This window comes from Lynx rufus, unplaced genomic scaffold (genome assembly GCF_022079265.1).
Source record: "Lynx rufus isolate CCGP_SWC_20201006 ecotype Redwood Valley unplaced genomic scaffold, mLynRuf1.p SCAF_4, whole genome shotgun sequence".
Classification (NCBI taxonomy): Eukaryota; Metazoa; Chordata; class Mammalia; order Carnivora; family Felidae; genus Lynx; species Lynx rufus.
Genome location: NW_025814856.1, coordinates 62,102,947 through 62,128,603, shown reverse-complemented (window position 1 = coordinate 62,128,603; position 25,657 = coordinate 62,102,947). Strand labels below are relative to the sequence as shown.

The 25,657-nt window shown below is 60.2% G+C and overlaps 1 protein-coding gene across 1 annotated transcript in view; it reads right to left on the bottom strand.

Annotated features, from left to right (window-relative positions):
* ADCY1 (adenylate cyclase 1) overlaps positions 1 to 8,516 on the bottom strand; it is a 103,895-nt gene extending 95,379 nt beyond the window's left edge. The window contains exon 1 of the mRNA XM_047096986.1: positions 7,866 to 8,516. Coding sequence (XP_046952942.1) covers positions 7,866 to 8,516 — 651 coding nt within the window. The remainder of the gene's footprint in view (positions 1 to 7,865) is intronic.
* Between the last annotated feature and the right edge of the window lie 17,141 nt (positions 8,517 to 25,657).

Below are 25,657 nucleotides of genomic sequence, written 5' to 3'. Positions count from 1 at the left end.
CCTCTTCGATTCCTTCCTCCCACCTTTGGGGAGGGACCCCAAACGTGAACAAGGAGTCCGCTGCAGTGTCATCTGTCAAGGTGACCAAGCAGTCCTCTGTCCTCATCTCCCGGGGGGCTGGGCCCCCTCCCACATGCAGCCAGCAGCTGAGGGCAGCCGGTCCCCCACCCCCATTCCCCTTTCCTCCCGGAAAGCCCCCTCCCCATGTCTACACTGCAGCTCTGTCCCGGCAGGACGGCTCTAACCAACCACAGTCAGGGTATCTCAGAGGCATCCTCACCGACAAAGCTGGTGCCCACACTGCATGTCCAGACGCCCTGCGAGGCCATTCATCCAGCCAGAAGACCACCGTCCCCGCTCTGCGCAGGGGAGCCCTCAAACGGGTTTCTGGAGACAGAATCTTTGGAGAGAAGGCACACTTGGGGAAGACTGGGTAGGGGCACCTGCCTGGGAAGCCCCAGGGATCCCCCTTCCACGGCAACCACTGGGACCGGAGGTCCCCACGTCTTCCCACAGAGTAGCTTTCTCACATGTCCAGCCCCTCTGATGACACAAACCCACCAGTCCGGAGATTTTCCCGGGGTTCAGGATTTTTAACTCTCCCCGGGAACTATCTGAGCTCGTGGCTGCAGGTGCGCCAGAAATGGTAGCCACGTGGATTAGCACCTACTGTGCAGAAATGAGGAGGGAGGTGGGCTCAGGTCACCGTGAGCCCCCCTGGGATGAAGGCCACGAGTGGAGGGGAGAGGAGGCATCACCGGCCACGCTGAGCGGAGACCCCACCCATCCTGGGGTCGCCTCCAAAGAGGCCTGGGCCGGGCCGGGGGCGCTCATAGTGGGCCCACGGAGACAGCTCCCACAGGAAAGAGATGGCCACAGCCATCCGGCAGGCCCTCTGGGACAACACCTGCACAGGTGAGCACTATCCAGCCCAGACAGAACTGCCCGCAGTGAGGCGGGCCACACCTGGACGGCCCAGTGAGCCGGAGGCTTCTCCCGAGACAGGCGGCGCAGTCCACATGCACGTGGCTGTGCCCGGCCCAGGGTCGCACTCGGGCTTCAGGAGGCAGGCGGTGACACAGGAAAGAAGCTGCTGGATGTATCTCATCCCAGAGAGCCCGCATTCTCGGTGGGGATGTAACACACACCAAAATAACCAAAAATAAGTCTGTGCCTATTGAGACAGCACCTCAAAATTTAGCCAGTCACTGCACACCCCATACCCCGGGGTCACTGCACCCCCACCTCATAGTCACTGTACCCCCATGCCCTGGGGTCACTGCCCCCTCATCTCGTGGTCACTACCCCCCCCACCTCGTGGTCACTGCCCCCCACACCTGGGGTCACTGCCCCCCCCATACCCCGGGGTCACTGCTCCCCCCCATCCAGAAGAATCAGGTCCAGGGTCCTGGGAACAGAGAAGAATCCAGGGAGGATGCAGACACAGGCCCGCCCCTCGCCCCACGCATGGGGCAGCACAGGACGTGAGCCCCAGAAGCATGGCCTGGCCCTGCCTGGACTGCACTCACAGAGCACACAGAGGGGAGGGGACACAGGCATCCCACCCCTGGTCACTCGTGCCCACACTCGAACCTCTCACCTGACCCCCCACCCAGGCAAAGCCCAGGTGGGCTCACTTCATGGGCGGTCACCCCGTGAGGTCACCCGAGGTCATGGAGCCAGAGGGCCCTGGGCCCCGTGTCCTTCAGGACAGAACTCGGTACTACTAATTAATATAAGAATGCCCTGCGAGCACCCCCAAGCGTGTGCCCATGTGTGTGCAGGTGGGTGTCTTTGTGTGTGTGAACATGGACAAGTGTGAGGACGTGCATGGCACATGCATGTCTGAGTGTATGTGCACTTGGTAAGTGTGTGTGTGCACGTGTGTGCATGTGTGTACTGTGAGTTTGTGCACGTGTGGGTGTGTACTGAGGGTGGGTGCGTGTGTGTGGGTGTGCACGTGTGCATATCTGTGAGTGTGTGCACATGTACGAGTGTGTGCACGTGTGCCAGACCTGGGGCTGCACATGACCAGCACCGCCAGGTGTGCAAAGTCCCTTCTGCCGGCCCGCTCAGCCCCTCGGTGCAAACCCAGGTGCCCGCATAGGGGGTCGTCACCCAGGCCACAGGGCTGCCCCCTCCCCCAACCACAACCGACAGGAAGTGGTGGGACACGCCCCGAGGACACTCCATCTGGACAGATGGCCTACCGCCAGCATCCGGGGCGTCTCTTCCAACATTCGGCCAAGACCAGACGCGGGTTCACAGAGCCGGAGAAAACACGCAGGTCCCAGGCCACCAGCAGCTGGTGGGGACCAGAGGTGGCTCTCATCCCACTGAACACTGGGCCACAACCAGCAGACCGAAAGGTGCCTGAAGACATATCCGCTCCTACAGAGCCATGGAGCCACCCGGAGGAAACCGAGGCACGGGGGTAAGTCCCCTGCCCGAGGTCCCACAGCCGGGAACTGCACCCCACCCTTGCACAAGCCCACCACCCCCTCTGGGTTGGGAAGCAGAACAAGGATGGTTCTGGGCTCTGAGTCAGCAGGAACACAGCACAGTTACCTGTCCCCCAGGGCGCTGAGCCCTGGCCCTCCAGACGTCGGGGGTGGGGAACAAGAGAAGGGTATCGCCGAGAGCCTCCGGGTTCCAGAAAGGGCAGCTGGGCAGCATTCACAGTGGCAAGCAGACACTTTCCCACAGGACCCCACTCTGGTCTGGGCCAGGCAGCAGCCCCCACGCCCACTCATGTGACCCCTGCTCCCCACTGCGTCCCAGGGGCCCCCAAACAGAAACCTGATCAGACCCCTCCGCTAAAAAGGCTTAAAGGGCGTTGGTGCTGTTTTCCGAAGAAACCGGAACTGCTGGCGTGCCCTGCAGCGCCCACCCGCGTCCTTCCGCGCCCACCTCCCTGGCTGAGCCCAGCCCGGCAGCTGCAGCGCCATCCATCCAGGATCTTGGCTGGAGCACTGGCCTCAGGAAGTCCCCCTGAGCCCTCCTTCCACCCTGTCCCCTCCATACGCCTGCGAAGGTCACACAAACTCCCCAGCACTGACCGCAGTCCCAGTTGCTGACCGGGGTCCCCCGCAGACTGCAAATCCTGGAGAGAGGACCTGTTCCCATGGGCCCCCTCCCCCTCCCCCTTCCCCTCCTCGGGGGCTGGCACCCAGGCATGGATCGCAGAGCTATCCAGAGAAGGTGAGTGTGCCCAGTCTGTCCCCGGCGCCTCCACCAGGCCACCAGTGGGGCCAGACTCCAGCACACGCACAGTCCCGGGGTCCTGGCACATGCTGGGGCAGCAAAAAAAGCATCTGGGACCACCCTGAGGGGAGCAGGCCAGAGCCCTGGCCTGAAGCTGGGTGGGTACCGTAGGTGTCCAGGCCCCTGCTTTTGGTCAGCCGATTCTGCTGCCCCCAGTGTGGGCCATCCCAGGTGCTTCTTCAGGTTAGGGCCCGGCGGGGAGGACAACACAAGTGAGTCTCCGAGGGACACGCCGGGTTGTGGGGAGGGGACCCAGGGGTCAGGCAGGCTGTGAATCAGGTGTTCCCCGGGGAATGCCCACAGGACGCAGACCTGGAGGCGTGGGGGAGACACCCCTTGCCACCGGGGGCTCATAGAGCGGTCAGGGCTGTAAGCCTGCAGGTGGTGGGAAGCCCAAAGTGCTAAGAGCTGAGCCCCGCCCAGCCACCAGAGGCCTATGGAAAAGAGGTGCCGCTGAGGACAAGGAGGCTGTCATGGGGGCACTCCTCACCAAGGCAGAGAACCCCACTACCCCCCCCCCACGCCTTCACACAGCAGCGTTGAGCCAAGAGGACCCACCTGTCTTCCCCTTGCAGCCCCCACCCAGCAGCAAGGGATCAGCCAAGACAGGTGGCTGCACCATCAGGGGAGCAAACAGGTGACAGGGCCCAGCCAAGCTGGGGGAGGAGGAGGGAAGTACCAGCGGGGAGAGGGGCCAGCCTGGGCCTGGCTGGGGTGGGGGGGCAGGGGTTGGAGGCCAGGTCAAGGGGGTCCAGCAGGGGCAGTGCCCAGCTGGAGGAGGGGCCCTACTTGGTAAGGGCCCAGCTGTGACCAAGGGCGGCAGGGGCGGGGCCTGTGGAGGGAGGGGCCAGGGAGCCAGTGCTGGGGCCTAACCAGGGGGCTGTGGGGGGGGGGGAGCCTTGGGGTGTGGCAGCAGGGGGGCCCCCCAGCGGCTGAGGGACCAGCAGGGGAGGGAAATGAGGGCAAGGGGAAGGGGGAGGGAGCGTTGGCGGGGGAGGGGCTCGGAACGGGGCGGGGCACAGGAAGGGACAGACTCCCCCCAGCAGGAGGAAGAGCGGGCGTGTGGGTGGTGGGCACGAGGCGCATCAGCAGCCTGGTGGCCTGGGCGCCCCCTTGCCAGCAGCACTAGGGTTCCCCCAAGAGCTCAGAGGAGTTGGAGGAGGGACACAGGGGGATTCCGGCCAACTCCCACTTCGCCAGGACAAGGGGATGGTGGTTTCTGTGGTCCTATCAGAGATTCAGAAGAGGGGGAGGAGTGCACTGAATAGATTTCACTTACAAGGATACGCCACCGAGCAAAACCATTGTGCACAACACAGTGGACCCCGTGTGGGCCCACTACAGCAATCTTACCCCACCCTGGCCCAGAAGTGGGTGTTTGGGGTCCGTGGGGGGTAGGAAGCTGGGGCTGGCAGGCGCACAGAGCCCTCCAGTGGGGGCACCCTGAGCCAGCCGCTTTCCTCCAGACACACCCCTCTCCCCGCCACCACCCCAAGGCCTCCACCTTGGTGTGCACACACACAGTCCCCAAGCGGCCACTCTGTCCTCGAGTCCCTGAGTGCCACCACCGGGAGCAGGGGGCACATGTGTCCTCTCCCCCTTCCCTCCTCCTCACCCCTCCCAGCACCCCAGGATCCACTCACCACCCCACCCCCATACCCCCACCTGGGCCCCAGGTCTCCAGGCAGACCTCAGGTGTTCTGGAACAAAATGCCTTCAATTCTGACACATTGCTCAGTTAAATAAAAACAAATTGCTTAGTTTAGATGCAACCAGTGGGCAGGGAGCAGGGGCACAAAGAAGGAAGGGGCTCCTCCTGGGAGCTGGGCTGGGTGGGGATAAAACCGTGTCCCTAAACTCTTTCTGCCCTGAGGGCAGCAGCAGGCGCCCCTCCCGGGAAGGCGGCCTAGCACCAGCCCCAATGTCAACTGTGCAGTCGTGGCCTCCTGGGTCCTCTTAGCCTCTCAGCCTGGGCCAGCCCGGGTTCCACAGGGTCCCCACAGCACATGAGCCACATCCCAGAGCTCCACACAGCAGGGCAGAACAGGGCTGCTGCAGGAAACCCCAGAGCCTCCCTGAGGAGGGGCAGAGGCTCTGGGAGCCCCCACGTGAACCCCTCAGTGCCCAGAGCAGCACTCCCCAGCACGCAGAACACCCCATGCATGTGCAGTAAAGCCAACAGCCTGGCACAGACTGCCTCAGTCACCCCACCCTGCACAGCCTCCTTTGGGCCTCCACCTCCGGCCCCCAGGGCTTCAGCTTGCCCTGAACCAGACCCCAAGGAATACAGGACCATCCACACGCGACTACCCTGCAGGGTAGCAGGGACACTGGAGAGCATGGGCAAGAAGCAGGGGACGGGCCTGACACATGGGGTCCCACCTTCCCCGCCCCGCCTCCAGGCCAGGCTGCCCAGCTGCCCCAGGACAGGTTGGTCCACACCTGGGGGACACCCAAGCCCTCACCAAAGCTTCTCTGCACCCTCCCCATCTGTTTGTCCACATCGCCACCACCACTAGTGTTTGTAGACTTGAACAGGAACATTCTGAAGAAGCCCAAACACAGTGGAAGCAGAAGACTCTGAATACAAGCTGTTCCAACAGATTTCCAACGGCGCCCCAGCCCTGCAGGTGGGGAAACTGAGGCCCTGGGAGGGACGGGGGGCGTGCGTTGTCCCGCTGCGGGAACCCTTGAGGATCCGGGCTCCCTGGATAGGCTCCCCTCCCCCACAGATGCAGGGGCCCCTCTCATCCTGGGGGCAGAGCTCCCTGTGCCCAAGGCACCTTTGCAGGCTCTTTCCTCTCCCTGAATTCTCTAAAAGGAACAAGCGGAAGCTACGTAAAAAAAATTGTTTCAGAAAAAGACAATAGTACAGCTTTTCACTGAATCGACTGAACCTCGGGTACCCCAGAACCCTAGTGGCCCTGGCCCTGGGCCTGTCCAGGTCAGCTCGGGACTGGCACCACCGGGGGCTGACCTGGCCGCTGGGCCTCCCCTCTTGTGCTGGCAGGGAGGCTGTCGCGCTGGGGGGCCTGGCTGTGGGGGCCAGACAGCCAAGGGGGGGGGAGGGCTGCGGGGGAGGGGTTCAGGAGCACCTCCTGAGGCCGTCAAGCAAGGGCCACATGCTGCCCACGAGAGGCCAGAGGGAGGTGTGCTGGAGAGCCCTGTGGGAAGGAACCCCCTCCCCTCCCTGCGTGCAGGCAGCCCTCTGGCCCTCTTCCCTTTTCTCTGCCTTACCTCTGTCTCTGGCTTTCACCCCTACTTTCTCCCTCTCTCCTCCCCACCTCCACAAGCCCCTTCCTGGGCCCCCCCCCACCTCAGCCTCTCTGCCAGCTCCCTTCCCCCCTTCCCTCCTCCTCACCACCCCCCCCCCGCCACGTGCTGGCCTCTCTGGGCCTGAATGCAGGTCCAGCATTGCGCTCACAGCCCCTCTGACCATGTGGGCCCCTGCATCCCCTTCAGGGGGACACCTCCCTCGGTCCCTGGGTGGTCCCTGCATCCCCATCCCTCGGTCCCTGGGTGGTGGATCCTGGTCCTGGGCACCCCCCAGACTCCCCTGTCTGATTCCCTCACCTCCTCCTCCCCAAGCTTGCTCTGTCCAGCTCCCCTCACCCCATCGCCCCCACCTCCTCCATCTGCCACATTCTCTCCCTGGATGGGCTCGCCCACCTCATCGGATTCCCCCACCCTCCTGCCAAAATGCCGCCAGAGACAGAAACAAAACCCTCCTTTGGGGGCCCTGGAAGCCCCTGTGGGCTGGGCTGGGCTGCACTTCCCCCACCCCCCCCCACCCCTCCCCACCCCTGCCAAGCTCTGAAAGCCCCACACAGCAAAGACATCTGCCTCCAGCCTCCAGGGTCCTGGGGCCCAGGGAGGAGCCCGGGGGAAGCGGCAGCCTCCTTGTTCCCACTAGTGTCTCACCAGTCCGCCCAGAAGGCAGTGACAAAGTTCAGGCGCTGCCAGCCCGGGTCAGGCCAAGGCAGCGCGGGGGCGGCAAGGACCAAAGCCCCATTCGACCTTGGCAGACGTATCTTTCTAGACCAGAGACGGGTCCGTAATGGGTGCCAGAGTGACTGGAGAGGACCCAAATCCTCGTCCCCTCCCCACGTCCCTGGGGTGCCGCAGGCCGGGAGGGGGACTCTGCACGCGGTCCAGGCGCGCTGGAGAGGCGCCCGGAGCTGTGCGCACAGCCAGCAGGAGCCCTGCCCGCCCCGGAGCCGATCGCGCGCCCACTTTCGGTCCCTCCTGCGGATGTGTGCCGCCAAAGAGCGGCAAACCGGGATCTGGCCCTGCTTGGCCGCTCCCCAGCTGCCTGACCTTGGGCCAATCCTTGCCCTCTCCACGCTCGCGTCTCCACGCCCCACACCCAGGGGCGCTTTGTGGACGGTAACTCGGAAAAGAGGCGGGCCCTCGCAGCCCCCCATTGCGTCCTCAGCTCGCTGAGTGACCTTGAACGACCCCCCCCCACACACACACACACACTCGGGGTGTCAGTTTCCCCACCTTCCCAGTCAGCTGATGCGCACCGGGCTTCCAGTGTCCCCAGTCCCTCCCGGGCAGGTGTGCCCCAGACCGGACCAAGGGCGCGCGGCGGCACTTACCGTCCTCCAGAGACGCGGGCGCTTGGCGGGTACCAAGGTGGCCGTGACCAGCAAGTGCGAGGCGGCCACCACGAGCCCGAAGCCGATGGCCAGCAGGCTGCGCACGGGCAGCAGGGCATAGGACACGAAGGTGACCAGCAGGAGCTGCCACACGCCCTGGTCGGCGGTCGCCGGCCCCGAAGCGGCGCCGGCGAGGGTCCCCGCGGGGCGGCCGAGCGCGAAGGGGCAGCACAGCAGCGCGAAGGTGAGGCTGAAGAGCAGCGCCAGCTGGCCGACCTGCTGCAGCTGGGGCACCTGCAGCGAGCGCACGTTGGTGACCACGAGCAGCGCCAGGAAGAGCACGCAGTGCGCGGGGTGCGAGCCCCGGGCCAGGCCGGCCGCGGGCCCCGGCGCGCCCAGCAGCTCGGCCAGCGCCAGCGCGCCCGCCAGCCCGCTGAGCACCGCCAGCGCCTTCAGCGTAGCCGCCTGCTCCAGCCGCAGCGTGTAGCCGCGGAACAGCGCCTCCAGCTCGGGGCACGCGAACTCCTCGTCGCACGCCCGCAGCCCGCGCCGGCCGCCCGGCCGGGCCGCCCGCTCCGCGCCCCCGGGCTCGCCCGCGCCGCCTCCGCCTCCGCCGCCGCCTCCGCCTCGGCCGCGCGGCGCCCCCGCCATCTCAGCGCCATGCGGCGGCGGCCGGGGCGCCGGGGCGGGCGGGCGCGGGCGGGAGGCGCGGGGCGCGGCGGGCCGACTCGGGGCGCCGGCTGCCCCGCGCGCGCGCGCGCCCCGAGCGCGTCCCCGGCCGCCGCCGCGCCTGCGCACTGCGCCGCCCGCCCCGGGCCGCGGCGCTCCGGCGGCCGCGCTGCGACAGCCCGGCCGAGCGCCGAGCCGAGGGGCCGCGTGACCGGGGCGCCCCGCCGCGCGCCGAGCCTCAGTTTACCCCGCCGGGCCGTGTCTTGGGGCGTGGAGAATGCTAGCGTCGCGCGCTGAGCCCCGGGGGTGGAGGGGAGAAGGGGGGAGTTGGGGGGAGCCGGGGTTGGGGGCGTCTCCCCGCCCACTGTGTGAGTCCCGGGAGAAGCAGGCCCCTCCGCTCTAGAGGCGCCCTGGGGGCGGGCCCCGCGCCCGGCGGCGCACCCCGAGGACCCCGGGCCCTGCGACGCCCCCTCGCGGGACCCTCGCGTGGCGCGCTGGACGCGCGTCCCGTCCGGGGCGGGGGCTGCGAGCCCTGGTAGCCGCGGCCGTGGCCTCCTGGCTGCCCCGCGAGCCAGGCCAGAGTCCCGGCAGACGATGAAGCTGTAGGTGCAGGGGTGGGGTGGGAAACGGCGCCCCGTAGGGGGGACGCTGCAAACAGACGTGATGGCGGCACTCATTCTCCCAGCAGGAGAAACGCGACCGTGGGTCCCACCCAGCGACTCCCGTGCCACGGCTTCTGCTCACTCGGTCCAAGGGAAGGGGCTTGGTGCTCACACTCGCCCCAGGGCGGGTGCCTCCGTCCGCCCTTACACCCCAGGATGGGGTAAGCAGCTGGCTTCGGGAGGCTTGCGGAGAAGTAAAGGCTCTCGGCAAAACCCCTGACCCCTGCGTTATGCCCTGCTGCTTCTCATCCACCCCTCCCTATGCGAGGACCAGGAACTGGGGGCCCCAGAAATCACAGAGCCCAGGAGGCTAGCCCTCTGCAGGGGTCCTTCCCAGGTGACTTCCAGACCCCAGGATGCGGTTGGTGTGGCCCAGGCACGGGTCTGTATTAGAGGCACTACAGGGATTTCAGTCGGTCCTGGGGTGAGAGCCACTGGCCTGGCCGTGTGTTTTTGTATGGGCTCAAGATCTAGAACGTGGGGAATCCACATTCATCGGGCCATACGAAGTTGCCATTTTTGTTAATTGCACAAAGCAGTCACACGTCAGCTCTGATCATTGTAGAGATGGCACCTCAGGGTCTGCCCGGTCAGGAGCTCACACCATTGCATTCTCGACAGCTGGCATCAGCAGGTAGTCACATACTCGGTGGCCACCCCACCCCTCCTCCTGGACAGGCCTCCCCACGCAGGGCGCCTCCTCTGTGAAGCCCTCCTGACTCCCCCACCCCTGTACTGCTTCCCTGTGTGGGTCCCCAATCCCCCTAGGACCCTGTGCTCTATCTGATCACCTAGTCACTTGTCCTTGTCCCCTCTTGGACCTGGCAGCCCCCGGGGCAAGGGGGGTCTGGAAGTCACCTGCCTACCCCTGTTCCTGGCTGGCCTGGCAAAGTGCCCATCTTCCTCATCTTGTCCCCACCTGTCCCCAGCAGTAGCACAGTCTGCGTGATCTTTCAGGCATCAACTATCAAGAGTACACTCTCTTGTTAAATGTATGGTGTAGTTTTATGTCCAAATGATCAGGAAAGGAAAGCTGAATAATGTCCAAAAGTTGGGCAAGCCACCCGAGAATGAAGGCATGAAGTGTCCTGGGGCCAAGTTCACAAGCCAACAGAGCCCCCTCCCTCACCAACACACCCACAAGATGACGTTGGCACCCACCTCTTTCCAAGAGCCCGCTCTCTGTTGGGGGCAGCAGAAAGAGTCCAAACAGGGACAGCACCCTTTGCTCACTGCCACAGGTGCGTGTCCTACTAAAGCACCCAGGGCCACCGGTCACTTTCCTGTCCCTCATCCAGTTTGCTCCGTGGCTGTCTGGAAAGGAGGAATCGCGTCCTCATTTTGTCGCCGAAGAAGCAGAGGCCTAGAGAGGCTTGCACATTGCTGCCCGAGTCACAGAGACTGGAGGTGCCAGGGCCCCCAGGGAGCCTCCTACTGCACGCGGGGGGGCTGGGGTGGGGGCAGGGCTGCTGGTCCCGTTTGCTGGGTTGAAAGACAAGGACTCAAGTGGGCAGTTTGCAGCCAGGGATGACGGGCAAGCTGTCTGAGACACAGTGCGGTGCCCATGCCCCGTGCCCTCGTGAGTGTCATCAGTTTAATCATGCGCTGAAGTCCTAACCCTGCGGTACCTGAGAATGTGACCTTCTTTGGGGCGAAGGTCATTACAGGTGTCCTTCAGACAAGGCCACACTGGAGTAGAGCAAGTCCTCCTCCAGTATGACTGGCATCCGTATACAAAGGGGACATTTGGAGACAGACACACAGGGAGAAAGCCTGAAGGCAAATCACGCCACCAGAAGCCAAGAAGCCACCAGAAGGCAGGAGCCTCCCCCCCCCCCCCCCGCCACCAGCGCCTTCCCAGAGAACTCAGTCCTAAGACACTGTGATCCCAGGCTCCCTCCCAGCCCCCACAGCCGTGAGAATAGACGTCTGGTGTCCAAGCCCGGAGGCGGCCCTGGTCCAGCAGCACGCCCAGCACGTGCCGTACCCTGGGTAATGCTGCCTGTTACGCAGGGTAAATATTGACCCATGGCAAAGTGGCCATGCAGATGCAGTCGGGAAATTATGCTCCTCCCGTAAGCACCAGGGCCGCTTGGGAGGTGAGCAGAGTAACCCATGTGTGTGCGCTAACTCTGGCCCTCCTGCTCAGGTGGCCGACAGCCATCTCCCACCTGGCCAGCTCATCATTCAAGGCAGGACGCCAGCCTCCCATGCGTCCCTCTGACTTTCCATCGCTTACAAATCTGTCTCTTTGCATCTGAGCCCTGTGCTTCAGAGGAACCCCCTGAACTGACCCGGATCGTGGGTGGGCATGGTGTTACACGGGCCCAGCCTGGAGCCTGGCCCAGCGTCATGGCCTCCCCAGGGGCCGTGTGGTGTCCTGGCTAAGGATGCAGACCTATGCCATGCCGCCCAGCTGTGTGACTTTGGGCAGGTTACTGACCCTCTCTGTGTCTCATCTCCACACAACGAGGATGTAAGAGTGCCTTGCTCACAGGCGGTCGTGGGCTGAGAGCCCCGAAGCTGCCCCTTGTAAGCACGGAGTAGAGACAGCTGCTGGGCCTAACAAGTCGGTGTTCTGTGCCCGCAGGAACGGGCTGGTGTCACGCTAAGTCTTGGAGCCAAATGTCAGGTAAGCCAGCTTCTGTCGGGGAGTGTCCCCCAGCTCCTGGGACTTCTGCCGGAGCTCTAGTTTCCAGATGAGGTCTCTTCCGGGCTCCCACTCTGTACTTTGGGACAGAGTGTCCCCTGTGGGTCTGTGGGAATGCAGGCGAGTCAGGGAAGGGAAGAGGCGGCCGGTACTCAACAGGGAACCACACTCAGGAAAGCTGCATCCGTCGGATCCACTGGGGATACGAGGACCGCACAAGAGGCCCTGTTCGCTGTAAGAAGCCCTGACCTGGGGGCTCACCCTCCCCATCCCCTGGCAGGCTGGTGGTTTGGGGACATGTGGAGCCCGTGAGCGCACCGTGCACGGTGAGTGGAAACCGTCAGAGGACCTGTTCGGGACGGACGGGACCCCAGCCCAAAAGTTAGTTCCCTCGCTGACGGCCGGATGGCTGACACTGGGCGGCAAGCGGCCGCAGCCTCAGACCCACTGCGCAGAGGCCTGTGGAGGCCCCAGCCTGACTCTGCAGCCTGGCCGAGGCCACAATGGGGAACGTGGCCCCGGGCGGCTGGGACCGAGGTTGAGGGGTTCCTCTGGCTAACGTGGGGACTGCAGTTAGAAAGGCAGGTGGGTGATCACGGAGCCACACAGCACAAGTGGCAGGAGGGACTCACTAGCCTGCCACTTCACACGTCGCTGTCCCCATGCCTTGCCGGCCAGGAAGGCCAACTGGGCAGCCTCCCAGCCAGCTCCGCCAGTTTCCTCCATGGGGCCCTGTGTCGCGGGTCCCGGGGACTTGGCACCCTCACCTCTGTGCCAGGGTCTCAGAGCAATGGGCACCAGATAACGGCGGCCCGCATGCCTGGTCCTCAGGGAGACCTGGCTGGCAGGGGGAGGTTTGTGTGATGGGCACATTGGCAATCACCTTGTCACTAGGATTCGGCACCGAGCCGAATCCTGGCCCCTGGGAGAGGCCTGGGCCAGCCCAGCAGTCCCCCAGATAACACACACTCAAAACCATGGCCAGCGCTCCCACAGAAAGCAGCCACAGGGCGTGTCCTCTGGCCAGCCCTCTGGGGTCGGGGGAGTGGGGTCAGGCTGGGCCATCTGTGACCACACCTGAATCCCCAGAATGGAGGAGGCCTCCCAGAGACGGCGGGCAGAACTGGGACCCCGAGCTCTGGAGGCCCAGAGCCACAGTCCCTGCAGAACAAATCCAGACATGGGGCCGGTGGGACTGACCTCTTCTCCCCGGAGCCAGGGGTGGTGTGAGGTCCGTGTCCTCCTGGATGCTGGCCGTGGACCAGGCAGAAGGTCTAACGGGCCCAGGCGTGAGGGCGTGCAAGATGGAGGTCAGCAAGGGCAGAATGGGAGGTTCTGGATAACCCCAGCAGGGCAGACGCCAGCCACGGGCTACCCGGGAGGGTCTAGTGAGCCCCAGAGGGAGGTGGCGGTGGGTGGTCTCAGGTGGAGAGGTGCCTCCTTCCAGCCCCCCTGCGCCCACCCGGGAGCTCCAAGGCACAGCCTTCTTTCCGAATCTGACCACATCTTCCTCCACAGGCCAAACCAAGTGTGTCCCCTTCCGGCTCCTCTGAACTGAGACTTCTTTGAACTAAATTGAGAAGAGGCTGGATTCCGGGCAGGCTCTTTCCGAGAGGGAGGGGACTCTCCACCAGGCTCTGGTCGTGCGGGTGGGGTTGGGGGAGTCCGTCCCGCCCTGAGCATCGTGCGAGAGCAGTTAGGACACACATGCCACTCTGAAGCTGCTCTGGCACCTGCCTGTTGATTTAGAGCCAGGTCCCCACTGCTCTCGCAGGAAGGACACTGTGTGGTCCCACCTGGCATCTGGGGGAAAGGTGCGGGGGGAGGGGGGGGCGCTGCACCAGGACCAAAGCCAGGCCAAGGGCTGTGAACTGGAAATTGTTTGAGGTCAGGAAGGACCTCCTGTCTAGGCTTGAGGCTGGTAGGGAAGGTGAGTGTAGGCTGACTGTCCTCCTCTCCAGGGCTCTGGCAGGGGCCAGAACCTTCCAGAACAGGCCCAGAAGGAGACCCCACTGACAGGAATCGTTGAGGGGGAGAGGTTGGGGGTTTTGGTCCCTCTCTCAGCACCCCTGCCATTAAGGACACAGGGCTCCAGCTTTCCTGGCTGTGGGTCCTGTGAAGACCCGCTGAGCCCAGAGACGGGCACGTCCACCCCGGCAACTCCCTGGCCCTGCATGACGGAGACCCATATGTTTCCATCAGGGGCTCTGGTCAGGCGCCCAGAAGCCAGGGCCACTGAAGGCAACCTCAAGAGACCCACGGTGCTGGGTTCTGAAAACACAGCGGTGACCCAGGCCCCAGCCTGCGCACCAGGAGTGCACAGCCCAGCAGAGAGAAAGAGGGGGACACAGCGACCCACTGGAGGGGACGAGGGGTGCCCCCCACGCTGGAGGCAGTGGGAGCCATGGGCGGCCAGCAGTGCCAGTGTGCCCCCCTCCCCGAACACAGCAGGCCTCCCCCCCTCCGGCTGAATGAGGTCAGGACCGGACTCTCCATGAACCCCACTTCATGCGGTCCACCTGCTCACTGGGAGCATTTGGGGTCCTTGTAGCTCAGGAAACAATGCTCTAGGATGAGCTCTCCTGGGGACCGTCCCCATTGCAGACAAAAGGCCAGTGGACAAGCGTGCGCCCTCGAACAGCGCGGACTGGGTGCCCGGCGTTCAGTGCATTGGGCTCAGTCGTCCTGGGGGGTCGGGGCGCTCACCCCGCACGGAGCCAGGAGAACCCGTGAAATAAGGCCTGCTCGCGAGAGCCGAATGCGGAAAGTCGGCTCTGACAGCTGCACCGAGAGGCAGGGAAGCTTCAGCCTGAGGATTTGCGCTAAAAATAGCATCGTTGGCTTGTGGGTAGAGAATTTGACCCAATTAGAGATTACCAGTTTCAGGAATTACTGGAAAAGAAATCTCATTAAATAGGTTAAATATAGGAGCCAGAGGCTGAGAAGGCCATCTGGGAGTCACAGGAAAACCAAAACCCGGGCAGGGTTGCCGGTGCGCGCCGGTCCCTGTCCCTGCGCAGGAGGGTGCTCTGCGGGGACACGTGAAGCAGCGCAGGCCGGGGGCGGGGCCAGGCGGGGTGTCCCGCCTCCTCTCGGCAGGTGGGGGGGGGGGGGGAGAGGGCTGGCATTACCCTCGGGACCCCAGCCCAGCCCCCTGCTGGTTCTTCCCTGCTCCTCCGCAGTCTGCCTCCCAGGCCCCAGACCCGCCCACCGGAACAGGGCCTCCTGGGCCTCCACTCAGCCCTCCGTCCGGCCTGCTGGCTCCTGCCAGGACCCGGGGCGCCCTCCCAGCTGCCCGCACCTTTTCCCTGAAAGTAGAGGAAGGGAGGGTCTTATCCGTTCCTCGCTCTGAAAAATCAGAGGCTTCCTTCTGCCCCCGGGGAGCGCTCCCCAGGCATGTTCCCAGCGCAGGCGCCCTGAGAAAAACCCTAAGAAAATCATTGCTGTGTTCGAGGAACCCCTGCCCTGCACCCCTGCCCAGCACCTCTACCCTGCACCCCTGCCCAGCACCCCTGCCCTTCTTCCCTGCCATGCACCCCTGCCATGCACCCCTGCCTTTCATCCCTGCCCTGTACTCCTGCCCTGTGCCCCTGCCCAGCACCCCTACCCTGCACCCCTGCCCAGCATCCCTGCCCTGCACACTTGCCCAGCACCCCTGTCCCTGTGCCCCAGCCCTCCTGGTGATACTTTGCTCCTGGACGTCCCTGCGTGGCCAAGGACCAAACCTCCAAACCTCCCCCACCCTGCAGAGTTCTGCCAGTTGCGGTGGCCAGAGCGCTAGAAGCTAGGGCAGTGGGGCTGGTTCCCTTGAGTCCTTGACATCCTGAGGCCCAGGTTGTGTTCCCTGTGGCAGCAGGGGTGATGCAACACATGGAAGTCCCCTGAGCCCAGGGTCAGTTCTGCCCGAGTGCCGGCAAAGACGACCCCGTGGCCCCGGCCTCCTACCCAGGGTTGACCACGGGAGGGGAAGGTGACCTTCTGCACACGCGCTCGGCACCTTTACCAGAGCCCTCCTGACCCCGCCGCGGCCACAAGCCTGCTCCTGGGCCGGTCGCTGTGCCCAGAGCCCAAGGTCTCTGACCAGCGGGCCCAGCCCAGGACCCTGTGTCTGCCTTAAGGAGAGGGGGTGTCAAGGGAGCCCCTCCACACCCCCTCCACCCCGCGGCTCCTCCGTGTCTGTCTTTGCGGTGGGTGGCATGGGGTCCCCAGAACACATGCCCACCTGGAACCTCAGAATGTGACCTGACTGGGAACAAGGTCTTTGCAGATAAAAGTAGTAAGGCCCCCGAGGTGCATTCCAGGCAGGCCCCAAATTCAGGAGGAGGAGAGGACGCAGAGGCAAGCAGCCAGTGTCACAAGCCTGCAAGCCCAGGCCGCCAGGGGTGAGAGGGGTCCCCACAGGCTCCGAGAGAGCGGCCCCCCGACACCTGATTCATCAGGTGGTGGGAGTCCAAACTACTTTTGTAGAACCACCACCTGGTCCAGTTATTTTTCCCAGCAGCCCAGGAAACTCATGGATTCCGGCATCTGTGACCCTCCCTTGTGAACTCCTGAGCATGAAGGTCACTTCTCATTCACTGTTACATCCCACTCCTGCGTCCCCGGGTTCAGCCCCAGGCAGGGACCCGTGGATACCGGTGGACTGAGGTGCATTAAGTCTGACAGCATCAAGGGTCCAGGACCACTGAGTCAGGGCAAGCTACTCAATCAGCTGTGGCCCCCAGTGCGCCCATCGAGGGGGCCCTGCACTGACAGCGTGTGTCAAAGACTCGAGAACAGTGCGGCTGAGCACCCCGGATGGCAACAGTGCCTGAAGCGGTGTATGCACGTCCCTCTGGGTGAGGATGTGGACATTTTCCCTCCTGTACAAGTTTCCATGGTTTACAAAAGCTTTACAACAAATTTTTGTAATCAGAATAATGTAAATCAACGTGATGAGGTTTGATGAGAGCTAGTGCACAGCAGGTTTGTGAAGACCCGTGAATAGATCACCGTACAGACGGACTTTGGCCACTGCAACACACAGGAAAATACACATCATGGCGGTAATAATATTTCCTTTGAGGTCAAGACAAGCGAGGGGCAGAGCAAGGAGATCGTGTTTGTTGGGCTCACGGGGCCCGCTCCTGGCGTCCCGGGGGAATGTGGGGTGTGTGGTCCATGCGCGTTGCTCCCATGTTGTTTGAGGGGGAGGGAGGAGCCTCCCTCGTTCCCCCCCAGGACAGTTCGGCCTCTTCCACCAGCTTCGCTCCCTGGGCCTCCCCAAGCCAAGTAACCGTGTCGGTACCGCACGCGAATTCGGGTCCCCCAGGAGAATCAGTTGGGATGCCAGGAGTTCCCCGTGGACGGGGATCGACACCCCGAGGAGGCGCCTCTGTCCCTGGTGGGGCACAGGAGGGCGCTGGCGCATCTCCTGCACCCGGCTGTGGGGTGCCAGGTGCCCCTCCCCACCCCGGCCCCTCCCCCCACACCTGCGTGTGCACCTGCACCGTGAGTGCGCCAGCCAGCCGGGCACACCTTGATTTCCACAGTGGTTTCCAGGGCAGGGGCGCAGTTCGTTTGACCAAAACTCACAGAGCTCAGGGTCTTGCTTCTCACACCCCACAGGGTTGTTTGGGCCGTGGACCCCTTTCCAGGGCAAGCCTTCCACCTGCCCAGGTGCGGGCCGCAGCCCCCTTGCGCTTGGCCTCGACACTGCCATCTGTAAAAAGAAGGGAGTCCCTGCTGACCCCTGCCCGCTGTGAAGACAGAGTGCCACCCCCTGCAGACCAGGCTGTCCTCCGCACCCCCAGCCTCCGCCCTTCCCGCTGGGAGAAAGCGGCCACCCAGCCACGGCCTATGGGAGGGAACGTGCCCGGTGTGGGCATGGGAGCAGCCCCTGACCACTCCCCTTCGGGAGATCGTGTGTGAAGGAAATAAAGCTTTCCTTTTATATGAAAAGGTATGGAGACTGTTCTAGAATAACAGATGCGCCAGGACCAATTGCAACACACAAGCCTTGATTGGATCTTAGCTGCCAGGAATCCAGAGCCCCGGGGGACGGTGAGGGACGTGGGGACGGCCTGGTCTCAGATGACACTGGGCAGTTAGTAAGTGGCTGCTGGCCTGCTCTTCCCACAGAAGGTGACACTGTGACATCGGGCCAGCCTGTCCTGGTCCCCGGCCGTGGGGGCCCAGGTGCTCAGGGACTCAGTACCTGTGAGTTCCACCAAAATGCTTCCGTCAGAGAGGACCCTCCGTCCCCCATCCTGTCCTACATGTTTGAAAGTGTTCCCCCTGGATGGTGGGGACACTGGCAACATAAGGAAGCAAGCAGGAAAAGAAGACCATGCATGGAGACCCTGAAGGACTCGAGACTTTGTAACCATCACACATGGAGCACAAAACAATGAGGAACGGGCTTCTTAAGGCGTCGTGACAAGCATGAGCAGCAGGGCTCTTGTTCACACAGCATCTGAAGGGCAGCCAGACGGAAGGACGAGCCGCCACGGGGGACCAGGAGCAGGCCTTACAAAGGGCAGCCACCAGAAACCCCGACCAAGGGGCGTATGGCTTGGAAGCCCTGAGAAAAAATCACTCCCAGCCAGGAACTGCACAGTTTACAGGTTATTTTTGTGGATGAGGATAAAATACAGACATTTCCAGAAAATCAAAGACGAAGAGAATTGCAGCAATTAGCCTACAGCAGTGAAATCCTAGAGACACATCTGGGAGGAAAGGAATGTGAACCCAGAGAAAGGGTCAGAGGCGTGTCGGGGGCAGGCGGGTCAGTGACGGCGAACAGGGCGGGCAGGTGAGGACACGGGAAAGAAACACAAGCACCAGGCAAGACGACCTTCACTATGACAAGTGCCACTGAGGCTGGAGGGGGGTCACCCACAGTGACAACGGCTTTGATTCATCAGGAGGATTCGGTCTGGGTCGGCTCAACTCCAACACGGACCAGGAAGACAGATGTGATCCCCTCGCCCTGCAGGCCCCCCATCGGGGTGCCGACAGGTTTGGGCCCTCCTACAAGGGCACCGACCCCACCTCCTAACACCAGCACCCGGGCGAGTCCCTTCCAACACATGAATTGAGGGGCAGGGACATGAGCATTCAGCCCTGCGACAAAAAGTGGGTCCAAACACGTAAATTAACAGTTGGCAAAACTACAAGGAGAAATCAAGAAACGTATCATCGGAGTGGTTGATGTCAATCCACTGCTTTTCAATTATTAATAGATGACGCTGAAAATGTGCAAAAACAGATGAGATTTGAACAACACCGTTAACAGAGCCGTTTCAGCCCATATATGTTCTTCCTGGTACATATGCAACATTTGCAAAACGCCGACACAGACTTCAAACATCTCAGACTCAGGCTCGTACAGTATATGTGAGTAGAGAAAGGTTGTTGAGATGTTCCCATACGTCTAGGTAACCCAGGATGCAAAACGAAACACCAGAAAAAGTTAAAATACTTGAAATACTAATACATAAATCATAAAAATACTGCCTGCCAACACTTAAGAGATACAGCAGACACAGTATTTAATGGGAAATTGATGGCCTCAAAGTACTTAAATAGAAGGAGGAGAGGCTGCAAATAAAAACCCAAGAACCCCGCTTAATAGGTTGGATAAAAGGGGCACCTCCGTGGCTCAGTCAGTCAAGCCTCTGAGACTAGATTTCTGCTCAGGTTCATGAGTTCGAGCCCCATGTCCGGCTCTGTGCTGACAGTGCGGAGCCAGCTTGGGATTTTCTCTCTCTGTCAATCTCTCTGCCCCTCCCGTGTTCACTCTCTCTCTCAAAAATGAATTTAAAAAATTTTTTTAAATGTTTGGTAAAAAAAAAAGATCAACGTAGCAATGTAACAGCATATTCGTTCTGTGTCTGAAACGGAGAGACAGAATTTTCCAAATGACCTCATTTACAGTAACGGCAAAAATTATAAGGGAATAAATCTAACAAAACAGGTGCAGCTCCCATCAGGAGGAATTCTGAAACTTTGTGGAAATTGCTGAGGAGAACCCAAACGAGCGGAAAGAGATCTGCTATGTTGATGGGTAAGAAAACCCCACACCAGGACAAAGAAGGAGCAAGAAGTCCCACGAAGGGACAGGGTGACCCAGACACAGAACCCCGTGCCTAGGGCGGCTCATCTTGTGGCAAAGGCAGCATGATTGATGGCCAGGAAATGGGCAGACATTCAATAATTAACACATTCCATGTTGATAACTAAGATATCCAATAGCTAGGAAATAAAAAACCCGCTGCCTACTCAACACCACCCCCAAAACTCAGTCTTTGTGGCACGAAGATGAATGTGAAAGGCAATGCTGTAACCCGTTTTGAAAGAATATATCGGTGAGGCGATTTGACTTTTGGGGCAGGGAAGTGTTGCTTCAACAAGAGACCAAAAGCGAGATGCTCGCGGGATGAATCTGATGACATTGTAGAAGGTCTCGGCTCATCGAGGGCCCCGTGAAAGATAAAAGCCCTGGCCACGAGCTGGGGAAGGACACGAGCCGTCTCCAGAGCTCAGAGTGGGTTCTCGCCAACTTCTGCGCAGAACGCTCATAAGTGGAAAGGCAAAGACAGACAGCCCACCCCCCTGAAAATGGGGAACAGACAGGACAAATATTTTACGTGCAGTTTACAAATAAACAGAAAGAAAAAGATGCTTCAAGTCTTCAGTGGCGAGGAAAGTCTCGTGGAGATCGCGGTGAAACCACGTCTGCCTCCCCAGGTGGGCAAATGCCTCAGAGCAGAGACAGCCACGCGGGACCATAAGTGGACCCAGCATCTCCTGGGAAACAACCTGACATCCTCTCATAAATTTAAACACCGAGTTCACTGTGGCCCACAACTGCCGGGAGGGTCTTCTTGTGCAAAAGGCGGGCACAAAGAGCGTGCTGACAACAGGACCTTGGAAACCACCCGAACGTCCAGTCCGGGGAAAGATAGCTGAGGACGCGTCAGAACGAGGCTGTGACGGCAGCCGGAAAAGCACCAGAGTTTCGTGCCGCAGCACACGCGGGTCAGGAGACACCATCTTCTTAAAGCTTGGAAGCAAGCGCATTGCAGCTGTATGTTGTTGAGGGGTGTGCACACACCTGAGAAAAGAGAAACGAAACTATGTTACAAGATGGGGAGTGCAAAAGACAGGCTGCGGGGAAAGTTCAAGCTGTCTGTCATTCAGAGACAAGTTGCTCACTGCTCTTCTCTGAGCAGGTCACAAAGAGAGCCCGGAACTACTCGTGTGTGTGTGTGTGTGTGTGTGTGTGTGTGTGTGTGTGTGTGCGCGCACACATACACACACACATCATGCTGAATTATGTAATCATGAGTTTCATCCCCAATTCTGGGCTGTAAATCGGAGGCTCTGAAGCCCCAACCTGCAGCCCACGCCCTGGGGCACCCCCCTTCCCCAGCCCAGTTTCTGGTCCAGTAGGTCTGGGTGGGGGCCTGAGACCCTGCATTTTAACCCACTTCCCAGGTGCCGGGCTCCTGCAAGGGTGGGGCCCTGCTGCACTCCCTATAAGCCCCTTTCTCTGCCTTCGGCCCCGGTGCCTCTGTTTCCTCACTCCATAAAATAAAAGGGCAAAACTCTGACTGAAAACTTGGAAAAGCATTTTTAATCCTTAAAATGTGCATTTCCTGTTAACCACACAGAGATAGACATTAACCATTTTACTTCACAGACATGACCTGTTCTATTTTTATCTGCAGAAGGAGACAGGCAGTGGCTCTTGCCCCTGGAGGTCCAAGGTGGCTGTGTGTTTACCGCCACAGTGACCCAGGGCACGGCAAGGCCGCCAGGGCACAGAGAATCTGACTGGCCCGCTGCCCCCAGCACAGCACGGCTGCAGTCAGAGCAAGAAGGTCCATGTTTCCCAAATGCTCCTCCTCACCTTAAGGTCATCCAGAAGAGACACAGGACGGGCAGCACGGGGTCCCCTTTTGTAGGTCACCCTGTCTCACAAACAGCGACAGAAAGCTTTCAGCACATCTATGGCCGTAAGAGCTTTAATGGCATGACGGGGTCTCGCGACCTCATGCTGAATGGGAAAGGTTAAAGTCAAAATTGTGCATTCAGCGTGACTCCTAGCAAGTTAAACCCTCCGTGTGCAGAAGACGAGGCTGCCTGTGGGCATTGTGGTACTTTCTACAGTGGCACCTGCCAGTGGCTCTGCCGGGACCGTGCTACATGGGCCACCTCTCGCTGTCCTCGCCAAGATCCCCGTGAGGTGAGTGAGGACAGGCGAGGGCACTGAGGCGCAGGCGGCTTGCCCACGGTCCCACAGTGGCTCCGCCCTACACCAGCGCCCCCCCACACCCCCCAGTTAGGGAACCGGGAAGAAGTAAGCGTGGAGGGCAGAAAGCGAGGCCCTCGCCAGGCTCCTTTTTTGTCTGTGCCCTGGCACCACCGAGGGGCCCTCAACGGACACATCACGGCGAGCCATGAAAGGGCCCACAGCCCCTGCGCCTGGACAGGGGTCCTTCACACGGGAGCAGCACCTCGCAGGTGGCTCTCGCGCCAGAGACGCGGGTTCAGTCACTTCCGGATCGTCAGCTCCACTTTGGGGTCGGAAAGCAGAGGCTCAGAGACTCGGTGTGGCCCCACTGCGCATGTGCGGGGAGAGACCCGTGGGCGGGTGGCGCCACGCTCAGCTGGCTGTTGCAGGTGTCACACCCGCACGGGCACGCGGGCACACACATCAACACGCACGCCAGGCACACGTGCTCACACACAGGACTCTCCAGAAGCCAGCCCCTCCCGGGGGGGCCTCCCCTCCCATGAGCCCCTGTTCCCAAGAGGCCCACCATCGTCCCGCTGAGCCCTGACGATCCAGTCTTCACCAGGTCTCAAGTCCTTGCTGTCATTCTGTCTGTCTCTGTTTCAGCTGCTCCTGCCTGGCTGCTCTCACCTGGCTGTGTTCCCGCCCTCCTGGGCTCTGAGGCCGGGCTCTCATCCCCGTGGCTCTCCGGGCCCCCCCCTTCCCCGAATGTGCCTTCGCCTCAGTGAGAGGCGGAGCGCGTCTTCACCGTTGTGGGGCCTAGGTTCCCTACACCTCACCCCTCTCTCCAACTGCCTGGAGGCCAGTCTGTCCCCTCATCCTGGGTGCCTCTGTGAGAGAGGAGTGTCTGGGGACAGAGAGCACGAGATGGGGACCCCCGACGATCTGCTTTCCCACACGGCTGTTGGCTGTGTGGCTGTGATGAGTCACATCCATGTGCCTGAAGCCTCCGCATCTCCCCCCATGCACTGTGCATGAAGGTACAGGGTCACATGGGGCACATCCCACCCCCCACCCCCACCCCTTGAAAGTACAGGGTCACATGGGGCACAGCCCCCCCCCCACATGAAGGCACAGGGTCACATGGAGCCAGACCTATAAAGCACCTTGCAGGCAGGAGTGGTCCAGAGATGAGGGCAAACCCAGCCCCCAGCTCCAGCTCCCTGAACCGTCCCCAAGGCCTGAGTTAATGACATCACATACCCTGAAAGGTTAATTTTCCTGATTCAAAAATAGAAAACCAACACACACTACGGAAAATGTAAACAAACGAACACAGAGAACTGTAAAAACAAATCACTGGTTGGTATCTCCTTTTAATTTACTAATTTACTGCTGAAACAGAAGCTCTTCATCTATTTCCTGCCTTTTAAATTTCGCTCTCATTTCACGTGAGGCTGTTGGCTTTCTGTGTCCTTTGCTGATGTTTCTAGTGGTGTTTGACACAGATTTGAACAGCTCTTTACAGATACGGACTTCTTGTTTGTTGTAAATGTGGCAAATACTTTCTGGTTGCCTATTCACCTTTTAATTTTACTTTGTGTTTACCTTTTGAGACATGACTGACATACCACAAAGTTCACCATTGTAAACAGTCCAGTTCCGTGGTTTTTAATGTATTCACCAAGCTGTACAGTAACCACTACCTGTTCCGTAATATTCTCAGCAGCCCTGAAAGAAACCCGACTCTTCTCAGCCGCCCCTCCCATTCTTCCTGCCCTCACCCCTAGCAGCCCTCCACGGATCCGCGTTTTCTGGAGAATTCATGTAAATGTAATCATCTATATGCCTTTGCGTCTAGTTTCTTTCATCTAGCACAAGGCTTTCAAAGTTCACCCAAACTGGAGCACAAATCAGTACCTCATTTCTCTTTATGCCTATATAGTAGTCTGATGTCCGTATAACACATTTTCCTTATCAATCCTCCAGCTGGTGGGCATCTGGGTTGGCCATGACGAATAATGGTGCAACAACATTGTGCGGTATCTGTGTGCACTTATGTTTTCCGTTCCCCTGGGTATATACCTGAGAGTAGAAATTCAGTCATCTGGTTGAGTTTACAAGGAACTACCAAATGTTTTCCAAAGAGGGTTTGATGAGGGAGCGTGGGACGGGCTGAGGGCAGAGCACAGGCGGACAGCACCCCCCACCCAGGTGGGATCTGTGTGATGTTCCTCGGACACTCGTGGCTGCCCAAGAACACAGGAGGGGTTTCAAGTGCTTGCCGTGATGATGTGGGAAACTGAGGCAAATGAAACATCAAATCCCCTTACTGCCTACGGCTCACTGACCAGTCCTTGAAACCAGTGCAGTGACCTCCCTCGATGGGTTCAGCTGCCTCCATGATGACACTTTGCGGGGAACAGAAGGGAATCTCAGCTTCACATCACCCCACCTCGAGGACCCTGTAAGTCTCCTTCCTTTATCTCAACTGCCCCAGGACACACGCTGGCATCATGCTCCAGGCTTAGGGCCCCCGATATACACCCGAGGGGTCTCAGGACTGAGGTTTCACTAAATGGTAATAAATGGCGTTTCCCTGGCCACAGCGACCCCCTCAAGGTCCTGGAAACCTTGCTTCCAAAATTCCTAAGAGACTTACTCTATCCCCGCCCCCTCCCAAGCTGAGGGTATGTGATGAGTTACCCGTCACGACCCCAGTGCAGCTCCTGCTGCCCACGGGTCCTGTCCCCGTGCTTTAATAAACCACCTTTATGCACCAAAGACGTCTTCAAGAATTCTTTCCAGGCCATCGGCTCCAGACCCCACCCATCATCCCAAAACTTCATCAGGTTCACCATTTGACATTCTAGACAATGAAGGGGGTTTCAGTTTTGTCCATATCCTCCTCAACACCAGCTATTGTCACCTGTCCTTTTCTGTTCTAGCCATCCTAGTGGGTGTGAAGCAGCATCTCACTGTGGGCAGGTTTGCATTTCCCCGAGGCCTGGTGACCTTGAGCGTCTTTTCATGTATTTATTGCCCATTTGTACACATTCTTTGGAGAAATGTCTATTCAAATCTTCTTTAGCTGGGTGGTTGGTCTCTTGTTCAGTTGTAAGATGACTTCTCCACATATTCTGTAACTAGACACTTAACCAGATGTACAATTTGCAAATAATTTCTTCTACAGGAAAAATTCTGGGGATTTTCTGGTCACTTTCTTAATGTCTTAGTATACATAGAAGTTTTCATTTTGGTGTACTCCAAATTACCCCCTTTTTCTTTGGTTGCTTGTGCTATAGGTACTAAAATAAGAAACTGTTCCTTGATTCAAGGTCACAAAGACTTACATCTGTGTTCTGTTCAAAAATTTTAGGGGTACTTGTGGCCCAGTCAGTTAAGCATCCGACTTCGGCTCAGGGCATGATCTCACGGTTTGTGGTTTTGAGCCCCGTGTCAGGCTGTGTGCTGACAGCTCAGAGCCTGGAGCCTGCTTTGGATTCTATGTCTCCCTCTCTTTCTGCCCCTCTCCTGCTCGTTCTCTGTCTCTCCCTCTCTCAAAAATGAATACATGTTAAAAAAATTT